The following is a 13,681-nucleotide window of genomic DNA, read 5'->3' as shown; positions in this document are numbered from 1 at the left end:
TGCTGTTGATATGACGTAACGATACAGCTATAACAAAAAATTAACATTACTTTAACCAAATTATGTAATTATTAAAATTCAATCATTGACTACTGATGCTAATACTTTCTATTACATTAAGTGGAGTAATCAATTTCAATAACATATGAATATATCTACCTTCAAGGCATACATTGGATAGCCCATACAGAATAATGTGATAAGCATGAAACCAACAGGGAGATAGGTTTCTCTGCTAGGTCCAGTTATAATTGTTCTAATTATCAATTTATTGAAATTCGTCAATATGAAAATTAATATCATAAATTCGCACTAAAATTACCTCTCCAATTACCATTAAAATTTAAATAAATAGAGAAAGCATTCACCTCCAATTACAATTAAGAAAACCACACCCTCCAGATTTCAACATTTTCAGATAATCGGCAGCTGCATCATTTTTTTTCTTTTCAGCAACATCAATTGGGTTTAAGCCATCTTCCGTTAAACTAGTAACACTACCTCCCTATATTAGTGAATACACGACAAATTTTTAAAGGCAGAATTACTTAATATGTAAATATGTAAATTCAAGACAAGACAATAATCTGAAATAAGAAATGAACTCACGGCATTAGCAACCATCTCTACAACTACAACACTACCATGTGATGCAGCCAAATGGAGTGGTGTCTGGTAAAAAAATACGACATTATTGACGCAAGAAGAGTAGATATACAGTATAAAATTCAAGAAATTTAATTTTTATGGGAAAAATTTGCAGAGATCGTTTTTACGATGAAAGATGATAAATATACTTAAGTAATCCATAAAATAAAATATTCATTGAATGCTTATTTTATTTGCTAAAAATCAAGTGAACCTGATCGAAATTATCCTTTGCATTCGGGTCAGCTCCTTCATTTATAAGAATTCTGGTTATATCTCTACAACCTATGTAGAGTATTGCCATCAGTAATATATTATTACGGATATCTTGCACATTTCAGATACTGCAAGAAATTAGTAAATTTCTAACTACTGGCACTAAATCAAAGTGTATAATCCCTCTTTTCTATGAGTTATAAGTTTCGATTACTATGCAACAAGTTTCTGGCTAATTCAAAGCAAAGTACTACAGTAATATTTCAATTTAATTTGTAGATAGGTATCATTAATACTTTTATCCATCGAAGCTAAACTTAAAGAGATCAGCTGATACAACCTTTGTGAGCCGCCCAATGTAAGGGCGTTTCACCATGTATATCCGTAAGGTCGATTGCAGCCCTTTTAGTAGTCAAATACGCTACCAACAGCGTATAATCATTCTGAACAGCAGTAATCAGTGGTGTTCGTCCATAACTGTCTTTGGCATTAATATCGGCACCAGCTTGAAACAACATTTCCACCGACAGTGTATGCCCATATGTGCACGCACAATGAATGGGCTTCACACTTAGTTTACTCATACTAGCACAATCAATATTAGCACCGAGATCAATTAAATATTGTACGACCTCTGAATGACCAGCGATGCACGCCCAATGCAACGCACTGTATCCATGCTGATCCAATTCACTGACTAAGTTGCCGTTACAACTACCATCGATTATACATTTACACATTTTCACATCCCTATTAATGATATAAAATTATTCAATCGAATCAATACGGTTTTTACAAACTCTGAACAATGTTATAAATAAAGAATTATTATTCTAAAAATTTCCTAGATTAATAAGAAATACTATAGTTTTATGCGCAAGATTATAGTATTTTATCGTTATCCCCAGTGCTGGAAGGGATCTTGCTATTGTCATTTAGGTGGTTATTTTACAGTAATTCGGTCAGTTTCTATCGGTGTTCATATCACCTATTCAATACTTCCTCTATCACATATCAGGGCATCACCCTTTAAAACTACTTGTAAGTCTACGCATGGTGCAGCGATTTTGATATGTGTACAGTATCGTAAAACTGTATGTGAATTTATGGAAAACAAGTACAATGGACTAGATGTCTAAGCCAAGGTAGCTATCCATGTACTTTAGTATAGCTTATAACGACGCAGATATAGTACATTAATAGTCTATTCATTCATTCCTTATCAATCAATAATTCATAGTACAAATTATAGAATTTTGTTTCCACAGTAAACCCTCTCGACTGTCGAGCATACCCATCCTCGAAGAAGAAAATTGTCCAGTACAGCATTTGTTGACTATAGACATCGATGATTATGCTAAAGATCGACAATGATTTACCCGTTTTTTACAGCTTTAATGAGCTGTAGAAGGAGTGAGTTCGATTCTGGATTTGAAGACATGAGTTTAGAAAGTTTCGTTGGTTAGTCTATTTAGGGATGGGTAATTTACATCTGCATTCATTCTGGCTTTGCCAAGTAGAGTTTGTTATGCAAAAACAAGAAACACAACGTTGCCCACACAGAAGGTGTGGTCCATGTACCGTACCGTATCGTGCCGTACCGTACCGTGCGCAACCAAACATACAGTACTGTAGATGCTATCGTTCGAGACATTTCTGAATATCAAGTTAAAATCTATAGGAGTGTACAGTACAGTGTACAGTACAATCCAGTCAGTAATTATTATTATTTTTACACTACTGTACTGTACTGTTAGTCCAGTCCAGTCCAGTCCAGGTACTGAACTTTTATGAGGCCTACAGTACTTACTACATACAGTATCGTACTGTACTGTACAGTACTACTATTTACTGTACTGTACACTGTACAGTACAGTACTGTAATCGGTTCGTACAGTGTAAAGGTCTTGATGGTATGGGAAGTACTTGTACAGTACGGTACGGTACGGTATGGCACGGAGCGGTACGGCACGAGTATATGGTACCGTACACCGGTACACGGGTACAGTACAGTATCTAGCAGTTCATACCTCTGTGGTAAAAGTACTGTTTTGCCTTCGATCTGTCGTGTCAACGTCTTGAAGGTGAAGGTGGATCAATAGTGAACGAACAGAATGAATTACTATGGAATGAATGTCTTGAAAGGTGGCGGCTAATTCAAATGCTTAACCATTCAACCACCCATAAACTTACAGTACAGTACTGTACTGTAGTGTACGACGTACTGTACAGTTAGTACTGTACAGTACTGTACTGAAAACAAAAACCGTTACAACTCTTTCGTAAGAAATCATCAGCAGTTACTCGCTTGCCATTACGTAAATAACGCAAACGTAAATATCATCTCTTCATCATTTCAACTTGATAAGCTGAAATTTCTATCGAGTGTCTTCGTTATTTATTACTGATTGATTTGTTCATACAAGGAACCACTGGCAAGAATTACTGCGTTGGTTATTACGGATTGATTTGTTCATACTAGGAACCACTGGCAAGCATTACTGCGTTGGTTATGACTTCTACCAAAGCAATAGAGGAAAATTTTCCAGTCCATTTTACTATGCACAGTTATGTTGCAAGGTTGCATACTTTCCAAAATTGGCCCTTCAAAAGGAAATCCAAATGTGTAGCAGAAAAAATGGCTAAAGCAGGATTTTATCATACGCCAACTTCGGATTATCCAGATTGTGTGACTTGCTTTGCTTGCATGAAGGAGCTCGACGGCTGGGAACAAAATGACGATCCTTTTCAAGAGCATGAAAAGCATTCCTCCAAGTGTCCGTTTATACAATTAGCAAAAGACGAAGATGATATGACGTTTGAAGAGGTTATAAAATTAGAAAATGCAAGGCAGATGTTGCGATTTGATCATGAGGTTGAATCTTACATCAGAAAGTTTGAAAGACAATGCAATGATGTGCTCGACGACTACTCATAAACTGTAGAAGCATCATTGATTTTGAAAAGGCCTTTTCTGATGTCGTTAATGTACTCTATTAAATTATATATTATAAAATTTGCAAAAATTTTGAACTCCAAGTAAAACTATTATTTGAAAATTGTAAGTGTATCTGTATACTGTACGAAATAGCGCTTAATATGGTGTTGACGCTGTTTGTAATTTTGATCTTGAAAGTATCTGCATTTTGTGGATAATGAAATAATTCTCGTCACAAAAGGTGATTACATGTACAAATCGCTCATCCAGTTTTAGGAAGAATTCATGCCGCTACCCAAAATTCGATCATGAAAATAAAAACATGTACGCGTATAGTCGTCTGTAGAAATATTATTGCGGGCAATTTTAGAACTTCTATACGATTTTAGATATGAGAGCTTGCTAATGCTTAAAATCTCATTTCCTTAATGACTTCATGATCTGATGTTCGCGTATTTAAGACAATAACAAGTTCCTCTTCAACTGTAGGAAACGACCCTTCGTATTTGGGATACTGTTAGCACTTTCTACAGTAAATGTTGTTAGTTGTACAGTACTCTACCTATGGACGTCGCTGGAGATATTTAAAATTTCTACTTTTGTCTTATTGTACTAGCTTACGCCTGATTATCACGAAAGGACAAGATATCACTTTGCAGCGTTCTACATCGCATTTCACTACTGTAAATGCTCCTTTCCGATCCTCCTGATTCAAGTTTCTAAAATTAGGAGAATCTAGCTCGTGATAATCTATTCTTTAATTGTTGTAGTTACAGCACATAGGAAACCTTAGGGACAGCTCACCGGATAAGTTGATCTACCTTTTATCAATTTCAGTAGTCTACTGTACTGTACGGTCGTTTATCGATTGCAGATGCTACCGTAGGCAATATCAACTTGTAAAACAGTTCAATCAGTTCTGAACTAACTCGAAGTTGCACAATGCCCGAAATAAAGTTCAAATATTCGAGAATTATTACCTTTATTTACATCATCCTATGCGGTGAATAGTGCCGCTTCAAGTGGTACTGTCATCTTTAAGATCTGCATTGCAAAGATGAGCAAAGTCCAACTTCAGGGATTAACCATAGCCTATCTACAGTATTACTAATTATTAGCATGACATAAGATCAATAGTTACGTGATGAGCGCGCTACTCAATCACATCTAGCAGTACTTGACGGCAATGTACAGCACAGTATGATATGTTGCTTGAATTTATTACTTAATGTTATGATCACTGGATCCTAGGGAGGTTAAGGATTCTTCACAGGCAATACAAGCACCCTTTTAATCATGGAAATAAGGACCTTTATTACTCCAAAGCACTAATATAGCTCCAGCTGCCTGTATAATCACAATTCCTGGTGGCATTGGCCAACAACTCGTTTTATAGTCTACTCACAATGCGCCATGACTTAATATGCTACATACAGTATAAAACTATATTATGCAATACTATTAGTATAGATCGTATTACGTTCCAGCAGATAACTGTCAGAATATAGCAGAAGGATTAGAAGTACGTATCATCTCATCACTAAATATACCATATACTACAGTATACCCCTGCTACTGGCCTGGTTATTCCATACTGTCGTTGGTAGCTGTACATTGTTTACATTCTAACTTTGAAAATAATGAATCATTTGAAAAAATTCAAAATGACAATCTTCCAACATGCCATGCCGTATGTCTTTCATGTATGCTTGCCTCTCTTTGTTAGTTATCAGCTAGCGAGTAGTTGCCAATAAATTGATTCTTGCCTTAATTTTTTATTTCTTATTTGATTAACGTTGACTGAGTTATGAGTGAACCAATATTATACTGTCAGTTATTCGGTTGGAATTTTGAATAGGCAACGTTTCCCCCAAAATCTGTGCAAAACATGCGTCCACCTCTATGCAAGAATCGAGGATGAAGATGAATGCACGCTTAGCGTATAGTATAGAAATTTAGAATTGACAGAGACATTGTCCATTAATTAGATGAATTTGCACTTTGACAAAAGGTAGTCGAACTTTCTGCACGTCCAGTACGGTACATGAGCGTACAATGCATTGTAGGATTGGTTTCCAATCGACCAGTACAGTGTACAGTGTACAGTACAGTACTGGAAACAATCTGGCCGCTTTTTCGCCGCGGATGCAAACCTGTACCTGCTATATCGAGTCTCTTCCCATATCTATCATGTTCAACATGATAGTAGAGTACTGTAGAATAGATTATGAACATTACTACCACTTGATTGATCATTTTGCTGCAATACTGCACTCCTGTTGTTATAACATATCGCCATACTGTATCTATTTCTTGTAGCTCTATCATGAGACACAAATTCCACCAATAATATTCTACCGTCGTTTGCTTGAACCGCGCCCACCGACGGTTACGTACACAGTGCGTACTGTACAAGATTTTAATCCACTGTACTGTACACTGTACACTGCACACTATGAGCATACTGTACAGTGTACAGTACAGTACCGTGTACAGTGTACAGTGTACAGTACAAATTTTGAATCCAAGTTACAAGCATACTGTACAGTTTGTACAGTGTACACGAGAACTTGCTACTGATGCTGCAGTCGGCAGTCTGTAGATTTCTTGCCATTTTAGCATCGTTGACTTCTACTTTGATAGGCAAGACCACCATCGATCGATTAATAAGGTAGAAAAGAATATCCAGTTATTGGCCCTGTTGTCGTTGTTGTTTACTGAATGATACTTGGATGATTGAAGTCGTTCATTTTCAAGGTGATTATGGCGTCACGAATTAAGAAAGAGTAAGTTTGAACCCGTTGCCATCATGCTATACAGTATAGAACCCATTCTACTTGCAGCTACTGTACATGATCAACAACATATCAATACTTGATATTCTATTCGTATCCACTAAAAACGTCCAATTCTTCAGTAAAAATGACAATAGTCAAGAAAGATGATGTTACAATCATATCAGATAGGGATTCTATTTCGTCACTTGCAACCAGAATGGCTGCTAGTTAACCTTACAAGTACTGTCACTGGAGCGTTTCTTGCGCGCTCGTATTGTTTTTGTTGATTGACATTGTTGGATTGCATGAGCGCCTGGTGTCTTTTTCAACCTGATATACAGTACTGCGCTATACTTTACGACTCTATTTGGTCTGCCAATCCATTTCAATTGAATTAATCTGCTGCAACAACGGCATAGGTGCAAGTGAATCTTGCATACATTACTATTATTTATCCAGCGTTTTTGTGGAGACATGCATTCATCTGTAGGTAGATTTACACTGCAAAATGACTGCAATATTACTCGTAGAAGAGATGATCGTCTACTGTAATAGGCGAGCTCAAGCATACACTACTTTACGGTGTTGTCATACAGTAGTCTAGTTTACAATGTATTATTCATATTCAGTAGTACAGTATATTAGTCTTATGTACATCATTCAAATTCACTTTAGCTAAATTGGTGGACATACAGATAAATATCTTAGCACAGAAGTAGACAACGGTCTTCATCCGGTCATAGTTATAGCGATAGGGACTACAATTGTACAAGACAGTTTATACATACGTTGATGTAACTTTCAATTGAATTCCTGATTCGACGTGCTAGATGGGGCACACCATTATTTGACCCGTTTCTCTATCGTTAATTATAGTACTTTACTTAAACCAAAAATAGATAGTATTTAAAAAGAAGATACTGTTGTACACATTACTATGTTGATGTCAGTCCATCTCTACATTACAATGATGATTCTTAAATACTTGTACAGGCTACATTAATATCCATATGTGTCGACCCACTTGATACCGGATAATAACAGTTTCATATTACTCTTAGTCCGTAAGCCGTTACTGGTTGCAGTAGAAACAACTAAAAATAATATTTCTCGCTTGTACGATAGTTTACTCAACAGGGCAAATGGATATTTCAGCCAGTAAGATATTGTACTACTAATACATAATATTATAACTATTAATTTATCCCTTCCTGATTTCTTCTAACGTACAATCGATCACCTGTGTAGACAGTAACTGCGATCGGTAAAGTTACCAAATTGTTGAGAGATGTGCAGTGCTGAAAAGTACAGTACATAATATCGAATTTACTATTGGAATAGAATACAATTGCCGAGAAAAAATACATGCAATATTGACTGCGTCAACGTCTGTATTGTATGTCCGTGGAGAGTTCCTACATAGAATGCAATAGCTTATGCCCATAATGACTGTAAATTACGTAAATGGACAAATTAAATCATAGCATTGCTGCTGATAGCCTTCACTAGTAACCAACCGTTCAAATAAATGAACTATAGTCAATCAGTTGCAATGATGAGCTACTTCCGTTGCTATCAGCTGTTATCAATCACGCAATCATGTAGTCCACTTAATTCTTTGTCTCTGTATGTGCACAGACTGAACTCCGATTGCAGTTTTACCATATATTTTAGAATTGATGACTTACGTGTATTAATCGTTAATTGTCCGTCATAACCTGTATAGTGGCTCAATCACCAGTATTAGCATACGTTCTAGACGTCACGACTTATACAAAACATGATTTTATATACAATTTAGGCCACGAAAAGATTCAGCATCATCTTCAAATGCGCGCAAAGACTCTGCCGGCCGTGAAGCGATCAACAGGAGCACAGCTGACAACTTAAAGCTCTCCGACTATGCATGCATACCTGATCAACTAGGGCGAAAAGCCTCTCCAGTTCAGTATAGCGATAGTAATAATAGCAATACCAATAGTGCTCCTATTGTAACCAAGGAGAACAGAAGTTGGCATTCTTACCTTCAAAATGTACCTTTACCACCAACATCTCCATCTGTGTTATTGTCTGGTAGTAGCAGTAACACAGATATAGATAGTAATTTGACTTTTTTGGATTATTATTGCAATGTAAAATCCGTAAGCGACGAATCACCGGATTCGAATCAAAGGTATTTAAAGCTCATTACCAATCGTTATTGCCATTGCTGTATATACTCGTACTGTTGTTGCACAGTTGTAAAAGAACGCTAATTCTCGTAATACTTTCCCTATTTATACTTGTAGCCATCAACCAGCGCTGTGTACCAACGATTTAGAATCATCGCTACGAAATTTAGCTAATGATGGAAGTTCACAGCCGGAGCTAAACCATAGTGACTTAATGAGTGCCACAAATCATTCTGACCCTGATGTACGTTATTGATTTAAAATTATTCTCTTAATTCTTTGAACCAGCCGCAACCTTTCCAATATATTAATTGTTACTGACAGTGTCTACGTAAGTTTCATTGATGATAATGAAAATGAGGAATACCTTTTCTTTAGATGTCTTCTATAGTTTTACCTCCTTTTACCTCTCCATCGAAATCTTCAACGGTCTTCCAAGCTCAAGAGAGGTAAGTTGCAATAGGCTATGACTGAGATATTGAATGGGACTACTCAGTAATGCTTCAATGACTGTAATATTCCGCTTGTCAACTATCGTGAACATCTATAAGAATTTATTTAGATTAAAGTCCATTAATTGAGTTAATCATTTTTCAGGTATAAATTTTCTTTGGAAGCCCCAGCATCAATAGTGCATAAATGGACTGGTGACGCATTGACATATATCAATAAAGGTAATTACATTACCGTTGCTTATTTGACATGATCCCAGTTTCCATTTATTTTATTGAAGCGTTGGACAAAATGTTCACTACTGTAATAATAGGATAGTCCCTGTTATATTGTAGTACAGACAGTTGCGGTATGTATAAGTGAGTAGATACAAAACAGAGTAAGTATTATTGTTATTCGTGCATAGAAAAGGTAACAAATTCTTTATCATACTCTAATTACAACTCTATAAATACATTATGTAAATTATTGTTTAATCATATTATTGACATACGGTATTATAGAATTGCCAAGTTAATAGCTTGTTCTAGTAGTTATATTCTAGCTTATGCATTTCTCGTTTCAGGCCAGTTTTACAATATTAATTTTGAGGCTACACCTGAATCTAATCCCTCAACTACTCGTCTGAAGGTATTTTAGTAAATCAGTTATGCAAGTATCGTCACAAAAGTGTAATATACCAATATTTTCTTCACGATGTAGTCGATACTACATCTAGTCTTCAGAGAAGAAAAAGAGCCTGATAATGAAATGTCGCATTGGCAGTACTGGTATAGTCAGCAGCCCAATCCTAATCAACGTGCCTTTGATATAGGTTAGCATTTCTAAATATTGAAATTAAAAACTATAAAAATATTGTTTTCTCCAAATTCAATGTTAATATGACGTAACTTTTTTATTTCTTAGATCGCAAATCATGTCAAAATGTAGAAGAACGTATTGAAGAAATAGCTTATAATGCGGTTGCCTTCTATTGGAATCCTGCCGATAATGCTAAAGTAATCATAACAATCTATTGTTATCATTTTATCTTTTTCGACTAACGATATTAATATCAATTTCGTTATATAGATTGCTGCACGTATTAATTGTTTGAGCACAGACTTTTCTCCTCAAAAAGGCGTGAAGGTAATCATGTATTTTAAGTGAAAGCACCATTACAATGCCGTACGTTTGACACAAATTACTATTTTAGGGTATTCCTCTGCATTTGCAAATCGATACTTACGAAGATCTAACTTCTAGCGATGTAGAACCTGTGCACAGAGCCTTTTGCAAAGTCAAAATATTCAGAGACAAAGTAATGCTTACAACCAATGTAATGTAGTGCCTCTTTTAGATTCTCAATCTGCCTTTAAATTGTATCTGTAAATCTTATTAGGGTGCTGAAAGAAAGAATAAGGACGAGTCAAAGACTGCACGGAAGCGTATCCAAAAAATGCTTAAAGCACATAGTAAGTTACTACTCTTACTATATCATGAATTTAATTTGTTTTTAAAGACAGCGGATATTTGTATACTTTGCGTTTTATTTACTGACAGGTTCATTTTATGTAATAAACGAAATTCCTTTTCTTCAATTTAATTCTTTTAGCTCAGAGTGTGGATGCATCGTCGGCGATTATGGAGAGTACGCCGTCATCTACATATCTAACCCCAACCACACCTTTAGGTCCGAAACCAGTATTGTTTATGCCATACATGAATATCGAAACTTCGAATCGACTGGTTGGTGTTCAATAGATCTTTTATCTCGCAGTGTTTACAAATTTTATGATGACTAAGACATAGGTATTAAAGAAACAGCTTGTCTTTCAGCGCCTAGAAAACGTTAATAATACGCCTACTGGATCAAGTAATCCTTCATCCTCATTTTTTACGACAGTTAGGTACAAAAATATCTTCTTTTGTATCACTAGTCTTTGTCTAGTATCAATGTCTTCATGATTTACTATTGCTTACATAGGGAGCGTGAGAATAAACGATCATTTACATATGCATTAGCAGTAACGAAGGTACCGTTAGAATTAATTCAATTCACTTTATTATCAAGTTATTTTCCAACTTACCCTTTAATAGATTATTCTGTGATATCAAGTGAAATAGTACTGTAAGGCACCTTTAACGTGTTCACTTATTACTTTTCGATCGATTTCGATAGGATGTATTAGCTGATCTAGAAGTTGCAACACCTGTAGTAAAAACACCGCGTGTTGCGCGACCGATTCCGCCAGGTTTTGTAGTTTGTGTAATTTTTTTGTACGCCAGAATGTGTATCATGGTTTCGATTAAAGTAACATACTATTGATCTTTGTTGATAGCTGTTACAATTTATGTCAAGAAGGAAGAAGAAACTGCATATCATGCGCTAATGCTGAAGAACTGCACTGTAGCAGAACTAGTCGATTGTGTATGTGAATTTTGACTATTGAATGATGGGCTAAGTCCAGGCCAATAATACTGTAATTAAGAAACTTATTACCATGATTTATTTCAGCTTGCCAAAAAATACGGTGTACGAACTGATATGATAACGGGTGTTTACAAGCGTACAAAAAAGGGGTACTATAGGCTTACTTTTTTTTGTTAGCGTTTATTTCATTGGTATTATGCAGTACTGTACTAAAAAGTTGTTATCTTGGTTAGGATTCTTGTAAATATGGACGATCAAATCGTAGAGCATTTTCAAGATGAAGATGACTTTGAAATACAGCTTAATTTTGACAATCAAACGGGACATTTCGATCTAATCTTAAAAATTACGTAGCTATTGCATATAGTTTAGTACTAACTATATTCGTATATTTATTTTGTACATGTGCAAAGTGCGTACACCTCGAGTCATTATTTCTTTTTGACCTTGAATTCAGATGCTTCATTTAAAAATCGGAAAATGTATCAAAAACTCTTATTTAGAGATCATTGTAAATGCATAAAGGTATTGCTAGAGTCCTGTCGTGAAACTTTGCTTCGTAATAGAAAGCTATTTATTTCAGTAACTTAACGTCTAGTTATGCTGTATTTATAAGGCTGTAACACTGTTTCCAAAGCCTCTATTTTAATTTCTTTTAATTATGACTTGCCAAAAATGAAAGTGTATTACCGTTCTATGAATTTCGCACCTGTTAACAGTGGCGCTTAATAGCTAGCGAATTATCTGTATATGAAATATGCCATGTTGGATTTAATAGCAAATAGGTATAAGCCCGTCAAGAAGGGACTTTCTCCAATTATGAAATGCTGTAGTCTGACGCGTTGATTACGGTAATTACTCTATCGTATTATATATTATAGCTATATTGTTGTTCGCTTTTCTAATTATAAGACACTTTGCTGCTCAATGGTATTATTCTCCTCTTTACGGCTGTATATTGCAACTATGTTAAATCAAGAGATCAACTTTTTTTATCATCACTCTTCTATCACAGCAGTTAAATACCGTTATAGGCCATGTTTGGGATTTGTCATAGCATAGATCACTAGGCTAGTGATCTATGGTCGTAGCTACAAATAAATAGTTCGAGAAATATTTTTAGTGAATTTTTTCTCCGTGGCAATACTGCTTCGTTATACGTATATCCTAGACGATACAGTTTGTAGTGCCAATCACATGAGGATATTTCAGTAAACGTATTTCTATAAATGTTAGTCAAACAACAGTCAGAAAGTGCATTGTAGTCAGGGAGTGAAGTTACAAAGCTGCAGGTAGAAACCTGCTAACTTAACTTATTAGGATACCAGTGTAAGTGCAATTTTTCGATATTCGTTGAATAGCATTTTGGGAATTAATCATAACAATAGTTGTAATCTAGAGAACGGACTGGGTTTGCAATGTATATATTTTATGATTGAAGATTGTGTAGACTGCATTGCAGTTTCCATGACCATAGCAAGATGGGTCATTTCTTGAATCGAGGTTGTCTTGATTGCTGGTTCTAATTGAAGCTCTAGTAGGGACTAATAAAATCTCTCTCTACCATCTATAAATATAGTCAGGGATCCACTCCTGACCAGTGTTGCATGGGTATAGCGTATTGATTGATTTATTCTTGACTTTCTACTACTGGAAATGCATGCTGATGCAATACTACAACATATCATTGTCCCACTTCGAGCCATAGCAACAGTTCCACACAGTTTACTTATTTGATGGCTGTGATGACAAAAGCAGTATAAAATTATTCATCAGATTCAATTTCTAGCATTTCTAACCTAGACTAATAGACTAAATTTGCAATGGATATGATTAGAGATGGAATAGACTGCCTTGCTGTTACCACAACCATGGCAAATTAGCAAGAATTGGATCCTACTAGCAGTGGTAAACCTCCCTCAGGTCCTTATGGGATGCTTATGATTAATTAAGCCACCTGACTTCGTGCTGATGCAACACTACAACATACAGTCCCATACGGTAAGTCAAGATCGTAGTAAACGCTAGCCGATGAGCGCAAATAGTGCAGTTTGTTATTCTCCTG

General features: G+C 35.7%; 3 protein-coding genes across 3 annotated transcripts; 2 read left to right on the top strand and 1 right to left on the bottom strand.

The window, feature by feature from the left end:
• Positions 1 to 1,190: 1,190 nt before the first annotated feature.
• TRIADDRAFT_25504 (uncharacterized protein) lies at positions 1,191 to 1,448 on the bottom strand (the record flags this gene model as incomplete). The annotated part of the gene is made up of 1 exon (XM_002112290.1): positions 1,191 to 1,448. The coding sequence occupies one exon, from the start codon at positions 1,446 to 1,448 to the stop codon at positions 1,191 to 1,193; it is 258 nt and encodes an 85-aa protein (XP_002112326.1).
• A 1,366-nt stretch (positions 1,449 to 2,814) lies between these two features.
• On the top strand, positions 2,815 to 3,802 carry TRIADDRAFT_56224 (uncharacterized protein; the record flags this gene model as incomplete). Its single annotated transcript, XM_002112719.1, has 2 exons — positions 2,815 to 2,901; positions 3,347 to 3,802. The coding sequence occupies 2 exons, from the start codon at positions 2,815 to 2,817 to the stop codon at positions 3,800 to 3,802; spliced, it is 543 nt and encodes a 180-aa protein (XP_002112755.1).
• Positions 3,803 to 9,905: 6,103 nt separating this feature from the next.
• TRIADDRAFT_25702 (uncharacterized protein) lies at positions 9,906 to 11,970 on the top strand (the record flags this gene model as incomplete). The annotated part of the gene is made up of 10 exons (XM_002112718.1): positions 9,906 to 10,017; positions 10,110 to 10,201; positions 10,275 to 10,331; positions 10,399 to 10,503; positions 10,585 to 10,657; positions 10,798 to 10,935; positions 11,029 to 11,112; positions 11,525 to 11,613; positions 11,701 to 11,765; positions 11,850 to 11,970. Coding segments are annotated over 10 exons (936 nt in total), but the record flags the coding sequence as incomplete, so codon positions are not given.
• Positions 11,971 to 13,681: the final 1,711 nt, after the last annotated feature.

Source organism: Trichoplax adhaerens, genomic scaffold (assembly GCF_000150275.1).
Source record: "Trichoplax adhaerens TRIADscaffold_5 genomic scaffold, whole genome shotgun sequence".
Classification (NCBI taxonomy): Eukaryota; Metazoa; Placozoa; class Uniplacotomia; order Trichoplacea; family Trichoplacidae; genus Trichoplax; species Trichoplax adhaerens.
This window is presented reverse-complemented; position numbering and strand designations above follow the sequence as displayed.